The 8889-nt window shown below is 47.1% G+C and overlaps 1 protein-coding gene across 1 annotated transcript; it reads left to right on the top strand.

The window, feature by feature from the left end:
• Positions 1 to 1113: 1113 nt before the first annotated feature.
• LOC129385251 (uncharacterized) lies at positions 1114 to 7612 on the top strand. The gene is made up of 3 exons (XM_055071616.2): positions 1114 to 1117; positions 2200 to 2479; positions 4781 to 7612. The coding sequence occupies exons 1-3, from the start codon at positions 1114 to 1116 to the stop codon at positions 5193 to 5195; spliced, it is 699 nt and encodes a 232-aa protein (XP_054927591.1). The 3' UTR covers positions 5196 to 7612.
• Positions 7613 to 8889: the final 1277 nt, after the last annotated feature.

Genomic DNA, 8889 nt, shown 5'->3' with positions numbered 1-8889 from the left:
TTGCGATTTACGAATTGTAGCCGGTGAATTTGCAATCCACTTGGAATTAATTTCCAGAATGACACCAGTTTGGAGACATGTGCCGTCAAACTCGCCGTAAAAATGCACTGTTGCATCACTTACATTTCTTTAACGAAACGCTCTTTTATGCACTGAAGCACAAAGCAACTGGAACGCCCATGTATTTCGTCGCGCACTTTAAGAAATCAATGTCGAAACTGGGGCGATCCTGGTAAACAATATCAAGCGAGTACGTCTTGCAGACCTAACCATTCGTAAACTGCGATATGTGCAGTAAAGTAATTAACTAATAAGTTGATGAGTAAATTTATGTTAATTACTCAATATGTGTTTCGATTTATCGTGCTAGTAACGTCCGCCTCTCCAGATAATCCAGCTCAACGACAAGAACTATGCTATCTGCTGCAGGCAATTTTAAAAAATTCACTAAAACTTAAATATTATCACCCCTTATATAGGGCACGCAGCCTGATTCGCCAGGCACGAGACAGCATCGCGCCTCTAAGCACTCTCCACGGGCCGAGAGGTGGTGGTGCTTGTATGCGTGCGATAGCTGGTGCAAAGCTGGTTGACGTTCACGAAGAGTGTTCGGTGTATACTGCAGTTTAATTGGGTTATAACGAACAGGCTTATGCGCTAACAATATTTCTATATAACAGGTAATTCGACATACCCCATTCTTCCCTTTAACAAGCCTAAACGAACCTTTGCGATGAGTTGATTATAAAAGACCGATTTGTTATGTTCAGAAGGGAAGGGAAACAGCCAAGGAATCCATTTTTCTTTAAAACAAGGCTTACGCGTAGTGTAGGCAGTAATTTTTGCCTGTTTCACCTGCTACTCAGCGTCACTAAAAATGGCGACATGATAAGGTCTTCCTTCGACAGGTTTGCAGTGCAATTTTTATACGCTTCCGATACGCTTCTGTTTTTCCTTGCGAGCATGCGTGCTCGCAAAGAAAAACATGACAAAAGAAAAAAGGTAAATAAAAGAAAAGTAGTTTTCCTGAACGCTGTGTTCGCGGCATGCAAGCGTCCTTACGGCGCTGGCAGCGGGCACCCCGAGTTCGTTATATCGAATTTCCAGTTCGTTATGAGTGAGTAAGTTTGCATGAGTATTCGTCAGCGCGTTTGACGCGCTCAATATAGAGAATGATTCACTTTCTATGGGTTCATTATACCTGGCTTCCACTGTAACTGATAGACTATAATTGTTAGTAATAGACTGTAAATTATAGCCTGTAAATGTATAAAATGTAATCGATTCGACTGTAACTGAAGCATGAACGGGCACGCCCGCGCGCGTCCGTGTCTGTGTGCTGTGCCAGTGTGCGAATCCTTAGTATCTGAATCACGATGAGTGTGGAAGTGTCGAAAAACGGTTGACGTTCTACGCCAGTCTGTCTACGCGAAACGATTCCCGCATATTCCCGCCTGAACATGCGCCGATCACGCACGCTCGCATCGACGACTACCTATCCCTCTTAATTGGGCGAGGGCGTTTCTTGGAGGCGGCGCTCATCGTTTGTCGGACATAACCTTCGCCTTCGCTTTTCGTTACGAGCATCTTTCTAAGCTGAGCGCTCTTTACGTAGCAATGTAATTAAAAGCTTTGTTTTTCGTCCTATATACATCGCCTCGCCTCTATGCTGAGGCCCTGTCCTCTTATCGACCTAGTCAAGCTCCAAGCAACTGGACCAGCCCTACGAGTGGGACTGGATAACCCCTTTGCAATACTGTATACTACTTGCGTTGTAGAGGTCATGTGCAAATGCGTCTCATTTAAAAATAACACCTCACTTTTAAAGCAAAGCACACCGTCCATATCGTCTTTCCTATGGTGCCACACCAACTATAGTCTTCTCTTTGAACGACAGAAAGCCGAGCTATAGTTGGTAAGGATTCATTATGCAATAAAGTTGACGCGCAGAGACAGAACACAAGAGAAGTGGACAACACGAACGCCCTTCGTGTTGTCCACTTCTCTTGTGTCCTGTCTGCACGCCTCACCTTTTTTTTTTTTTCTGCATAATAGTCTGCTCTCATAAGAGCAGACTGAACTTGGCCCGAATATAGTTTGCAACTAGTCGGACCAATTATTCTGTTCTTCCGAGGCTCCGATCTGCTCCTTCGTCCGCTCTTTCGCAGGATTCCGGAGCGGGAGAGGCGTCCTGAAAAGACGACCGTCGGACGTCGCGGCCCCTCTGGACGTCGTCGCCGGTTGGCGACGTCGCGGCCGGCGTCGCGACGGTGGCGGACCCGGTGCTTCGGCAGGCGGTGCTGGGTCTGGTGGTGCCGGGCCTGCTCTTCCTGATCGCCGGCACGGTGTGCGCCTTCTACGCGTTCCTCGTGGGGGTCTCGCTCGTCGCGTTCGGCGCCTTCCTGCTCCTGCTGCCGGCGGCCGTGTGCCGCATACTCAAGTCGCTGCCCGGTCGGGAGAGCCCCGAACATGGAAGCAGGTCAGCCCTCCAGACTGTACTCTCGCTAAATCCTGTGCGTCTCTGTCCTGTGCACGCTTGCGGTCCTAATTTGAAGCGAGCAAATAAAGTCATCGCTAGCGAACATTCGTCTTCCAGCACTCGCGTTCCGATCGAGCACAAATCCTTCCTTGTTTCTCTTCTTTATGCTGCTTATCCTTGTTCACCTGTCGCTCCCCTCGTGTTTTCGAAACCCTTTTCCTTTTTTTTATGAGAAACATCACTGGGTCGATAGAGGCTGCGGATCTAACCCTAACATTATCCGGAGCCTCCGCTTTTTCCTCAGTGAGGTCAAAATTTCTCACTTGACACAACCGCTAGAAAAAGAAACCTAAAAGCAGGAGACACGCGGTAAGTGATGTAAAATTTGGATCAACGAGAGGCGCGTAGTAAACATGGCCGCTGCAACCGTTGCAATTTGTTGAAAAAAACTTGATGGTACGTCTATTCGTACGTAGGATAACATGATAAAGCGCACTCTGCTTCTCCTGCCTAGATGGATACTAAAGCGGCCCTGAGATCATATTATACCCGTCAAGTTCTGCATCACAACGCGTTCCTTGTGCTATCCCGATAAAACGCGGCCAAACACGAGTTATTCAACTTACCAAATCAAGATGAAAGCAAACAAAAGAAAACGTCATACCCTTTCGCATTTCTCTCGCCCAGCGAGTAACTCACCCCTCACCCCCAGCATAGGGTAGCAAACCGGGTGCTCGTCTGGTTGACCACCCTGCCTTTCATCTCTCTCTCTCTCTCTCTCAGCGAGTATCTATGCTGCTTCGAAATAAAACGCGGCTTATATCCCGTTGTACCGGAAGTTTCCTCCCATCGTTGGGCCTGAAAACATGGCTTGTACCCACAGGGGGGATTGGCCAGACTAGGTTGACTGAAGAAAGCATCTAACAAAATACGAAAAGGGGTAAAGGCAACCATTCAAAACGAACCATTGGGCAACTAAATGCTAACACAAACTTCTACAGGGCCTATACATAAATTTAGGATAAAACGAAAATAAAGTGCCCCAGTCGGTGCCCTTGCAGCCAAGCCTTCCTGACGCTTCAATGAACTTGTGTATAGCAGTAATCATTGAGCCATGACTTGTGTCTAATCGACAGGCGCCAGAGGACAAGATGTTTGGTGTAGTAAGCGTTAAACCCAGCTTACTAGTTGGAAATATGAGGAACAAATTTTCTGGGGGGGGGAGGAGAAGCGACAGCAAGAAATAAAGAAATGGTCCATAGTTTCCGGTTCATTGCAAAAAGAGCAGAGGTTATTTGTGAATAAACGAGATCTATGAAGGTAAAAAATGTAAGTGGGAAACTCTACATCGGAAACTTGATAAGGTTACCTCACATCGACGTGAAAGGCGTGACGTGACCCATACCCAGGCCCTCCATGTGGCGCAAGGGACTTAATGAACTAATTGTATTTTGCAAGCTGAAATACGTAGAAAAATCGTAAAGTAGGACTTACACACAACCTATTGACATGATAGCCTTCGGACTGTAATTTGCATATACGAGAAAACATAATTCTGTTACGGGAAAACTCAAACCCCTTTTCCAGCGTTTCTACAGTTCATAGACCGCCGACGGCGTCCACCATTTGCGCGCGCCGGCGCGTGAATATCTCAGAGTCTACGTAGCGGGGCGCTCGCTTCCTTGAAACACTTCCAGATGGCGCTCGCCTCCGCCGCATCATGGCTCACGCAAGAGGCCGCGTTTCTGCCAGAGAGCCCGCCTTCATGCATAGCATTCGCCGCGAGCGTTTCCCGTTAAACGTTACGGTTACATACGCTGCAGTTTCCGGGATGCGTGAGAAGCAGTCAGGGATCTTTGAATGCTATCGCGTTCCACTCTTAAAGGCGAATCTTAAGCGACCTCCAAGTTATTGCTGCAGCAGACGCACGTCTGCTGCAGCAAAAAACTTGCTATGACATGTTTCGGACCTTTAGCAACCAGCTCGGGCCTCAAATAGCAAGGCGCTTTGCAAATAGCACTGCCCTTTGTGTTATTGTACTTATTTTCCCTTCTGATTACTTTATTGCCTTTCTTGTAAATCGCCATAATCTTGTTGTTTCCATGCATTGACATCCAATTTACTGTCTCTGTACTCTCACATTAATTCTTTAATGGGTCCTGGTTGTCTGCTTACACTCAATTTCCCTGCTCTTGGTTGCCGAGTCTCTCGACCTCTTGCTCCATTTTGTGTCCGCACTTTTGAGGCACCGATATCTGTGCGCTTGCTGATGAGAGAAGGTGGCGCCCTCTGTCATTGCAGTAAAAAGGAGAGGCGGCGAAACATCGCACGCGATTCCCGGCCAACCTACGGATCCCGGTACTCCGCCGCCTACGTGAATCCCGCGTTCGAGCCCAAGGAGACGATGGGGGACGATTCGTCGGGCTACGCTCGTGTCAGCTCCATCAGCTGCAGCAGCAGCAGCCTCCAGGGCCTGCACAAGCCGCCGTCGCAGAAGCCGCCCTGCCACATAAGCAGCGCACCACGGAAGTACGCCAGCACCAACAGCCTCGCCGCGGAGTTGCACGAAGCCTGCCGCTACCAGCACAGCACCAAAGAACCGACCAGACCATCCAGCCACGGTTTCCGGCACATAGAGTTTGACCCCGAGTCGGCTCGCTTCGGCGAGCAGCCGCCAAGGTACTCGACCGTGGTCAGAGAGAGTCCTCTGATATAGCACTGCAGACACGACCACGGGCGCACACAAGAGAGGGAGGGGACAGGCAGGTTAAAGTGGTATTGACGTGACATTTGCGACTTCTCGTTATTTTTTTTTCATACATCTCCTGAGAAACGAAACCGTAAGTTGTCCGTATACCATAGTAAGCTATTCATGGCGCTTTGAGGCTTGCCAGTATTTCTTCTAAGGCTTCGAGGTCCAGGCCCTTAATTTAACGCAACGAAAAGTCGTAAATGTTACTTTAGTACTCCTTTGAGACGTTTAGAAGGCGTTTAAGGGAGAAATGTTTGTGTTGGCATGCGGCCTGCCTAGCCCCCCTCTGCCTTCTTCGTCTTATCCGCCCCGGTCTGGTGCGGGTAGGGTGACACATTTCTGGCTATGCCACTGTATAAAGCATCCTGATGACTCCCGCAGAATTTGTTGACACACGTAGCACAGAAAAACGGGTGATTTGCTACGTGTTTATGGTGAAACAGCACGCAGGTACATATGAAAGACAAGAGCGAGTGTCCCAACCTCTTCGGATCGTCCAAGACATCACACATTGTTTCACTGCGAACGTGAAGACGACTGAAAAAAAGTGATAGCACAATTTTTTTTAAATGCCGCGCGTCTTGGACTTCATTTACATGAAGCCGACGCCAGCGGGTCGAGTATAAGAACTCCGGGATGACCTAGTTCGACCAGACCGCGTTTACATGCATCTTGCCAACCGGCTTGGGCGGATCGGCCCACTCTTTTCAGGCGGTTTTGACTGAACTCGCCTCGACGTTTGTCCGGCCCGATGTGGTAGCGTTTACATAAAACCAACGTCCTATTTTCGTCCTGAGAAAAACCGACTAGACTCGACTTTACCTGGTTCATGTAAACATAGGTCTGGCGACTATACGACAGGAAAAGGCAAAAAACAAAAGGGGCGTTGCGCCGTTCATTCGGTGGTGTTTCCAACACGGCCTAGCCCTCCCGCCCCCGTGGGTGCGGGAGGGGTTGGTTTCGTGTGTTAGTTTCGTGTGCCTGAACGCACGCAAAACAAGATATGCGCTATACCAAGTGTTGGCTGTGTCTAGCACAAGTCCCCTCCCCCTGTCGCAGCCGCATAATGTCCCAGAAGAATTTCTAGAGGCAACACTAAAGGAGTGAGACTGTTCCACTACCATGGGAAATGATGATACAACACGGATTTGTGTAATTTTTGTGCCTGCGGCTTCAAACATTCTTGGAATATATCGTGTAAATTAGTGAATTTGATACCTTTGAAGCCAGAAAGCCGAAGTTCTGCAAATCTATGTAAACTGCCTGTTGTTTCCCTGTTGGCCAAACCGCCATCTTTGAAGCTGCAGTAGACACAAGCGTCACAATTCCCTCTGGTAATTCTTGCAGGAAACTATACGGCCGCAGCGTGTCCTCCGAGATAGCGCCGGCATAAAAGTGCGCCTTCGCAATCTCGGAGGCCACGGGCCACAGCTATACTGCAACTGAGACGGAAAACAGAAGCGCGGAAGAAACAAGGACGAGACGAGTACACAGGACTGGCGCTTACTTAAAATTTTTCTATTACGAACAAATTTTCGTCTATGTTCTACTATGCTGCAAGTTTGCAGTGCACGTCCGCAAACACGGTTAGCGAAATAAAAGCACGGTGATGCGGGATTGCACAAAACGGCACGGTAACTAGGCCATCGAAACGGCGCTATGTAAAGAAGCATTGTCCATTCTTCGCCTTCATAAAGCACTCTTTGCAAACATTTCGTCATCAGTTTATTGATTGTTTGTCGTACATATATGCCTCACGCATGAGACTGAGCCATTGGAATAAAATGCAAAATGGACCCTGCAGTGCGCGCTGATTTGAATATTGTGTTGTAACACGGAACAGCGCGCAAATACAGCTGACGATGTAACCCCTCAATGATTTAACCTCCGAACGAGTTACTAACATATCGTAGCTCCTAAAGAATTTTTATGAACATTTCTAAAGATAAAACAGAGAAGAAGAACAAGAAGATGATGGTTTTCGGACAATGGCACATATCCACAGCTGGAAATTAATCAACAGCAGGTGGTACATTAAATAAATAAATAAATAAATAAATAAATAAATAAATAAAGGTAAAGAAAAGGAAGAGAAGAGAAATCATGTGGGATTGCTTGACGGTGAATACAATAAAACTGGTAATTCCATGAAAAATTTCGAGAGAACGCGAAATATTGCTCGCTTGATTCTAATGCCACGGCGCTTACCCATTACGAGGGATCGACTGGCTAAGAAGCCGGCGGTTATTGGGAGGCAGAGTACGGAGGAGAACAATATTAAAATTGACAACCTTTACTTCTTCTTCTTTTTTGTTAGAGAACAAGGTGCAATTTATAAAATGTAACAAATTTGGAGGCATTAAAATGAATTCCAATTCGGTCGCCAGTTTCGTTAAGGATCAAATGACCAATTCAGAAGATTAACCAGATATTCTTGCGTCGCAGATGGTATACGCAGACTGTCATGCCATGTTGCTAAAGCGCAATGCAGAGGCCAGGGAGAACAGAATATCCTGATCATTTCAAGGAATACCAAATTGCAGGAATTAAATGTTGAATTATTGTGTTCTCTGCTTTGTACAGCGACGGCAGGTTACATGCGCGAAGGCAGTCCTCTCGTTTTTTTTTTCTTTTTATATCGCTTAATTGTTGTCTGGCTTATAAAGCGACGGCCGATTATATGCGCGAAGACCCTGTTTTTTCTTCTGTCTCACCTACTTTCATGGCAGAGTATATGAGATTACCTTTCGAATGATCAAGTTGCAGCTATGTAGTGGAACGCCTCCATCGCGACACACGCGAACAAATCGTCTCGTTACGTAGCACTAACAACAAACTCCATGCCAATTGCATTTCTGTTTGAGCTGCAGCTGTCGCCTCGGTCCAAGGGAAGCAAAAAAGAAAAAAGGAAAGAAAAGACAAGGACTTGCTTTCGCATCGGAGTATGAAGCAGCGAGAACGATAGCATGCTCATGACTACGATTTACTCTGTTTCTCCGACTATTATTAGCAGAAGACGTTGACATCGGCGTATACGAGAAATCATGCTTTGGGGAACCTTTGCTTCTTAATCTTTCGCGTTCCGCCCCTTCCACTTCCTACCAGTTTCAGTTCACTCCTTTCACGAAACTACCTACAAAACGATCTGCCCGTCGCAATTTCATGTGAGTATACACACCAGGAGTTCTGATCAGTTACTTCCTGTTGGCGTTTAGATTTATAGTGGTGTATGGTGTACGTGCGTGTCTCTTGTTGTCGAGTGCGCGCACGTGCTGTTCCTTGGTCCTGTTGTATCAGTGTGCCGATGGCCGTGCTGGATAAAGTAGCAGTAATTGGTTTTTTGTTTAACGGATAAGTAAATAATAAATAATTGAGATAGGGGTAACTCGAGATCGCTGGGAGAGGCCTTCGTCCTGCAGTGGACATAAAAATAGGCTGATGATGATGATGACGATAAAATACCTGAATAAGAAGGAAGGGAAGAAAATTTACTGCTGAACGCACCATGAACTGCCTAGCGCAGCTTGCTGGCATCTGGACGGCGGTCACAAGTGTGCGTATGTGGGGCAGGAGGGGGGAGGGAGTACTAAATGGACCATGAGAGAGGATAGCAGAGAGGCAATAGCAAAGAACTATTTACATTTATACAACAGCGCGA

The sequence above is a fragment of the Dermacentor andersoni genome, chromosome 7 (genome assembly GCF_023375885.2).
Source record: "Dermacentor andersoni chromosome 7, qqDerAnde1_hic_scaffold, whole genome shotgun sequence".
Taxonomy (NCBI): Eukaryota; Metazoa; Arthropoda; class Arachnida; order Ixodida; family Ixodidae; genus Dermacentor; species Dermacentor andersoni.
Note: the sequence above shows the minus strand (reverse complement) of the source record. Positions and strands in the feature narration are given on the sequence as shown.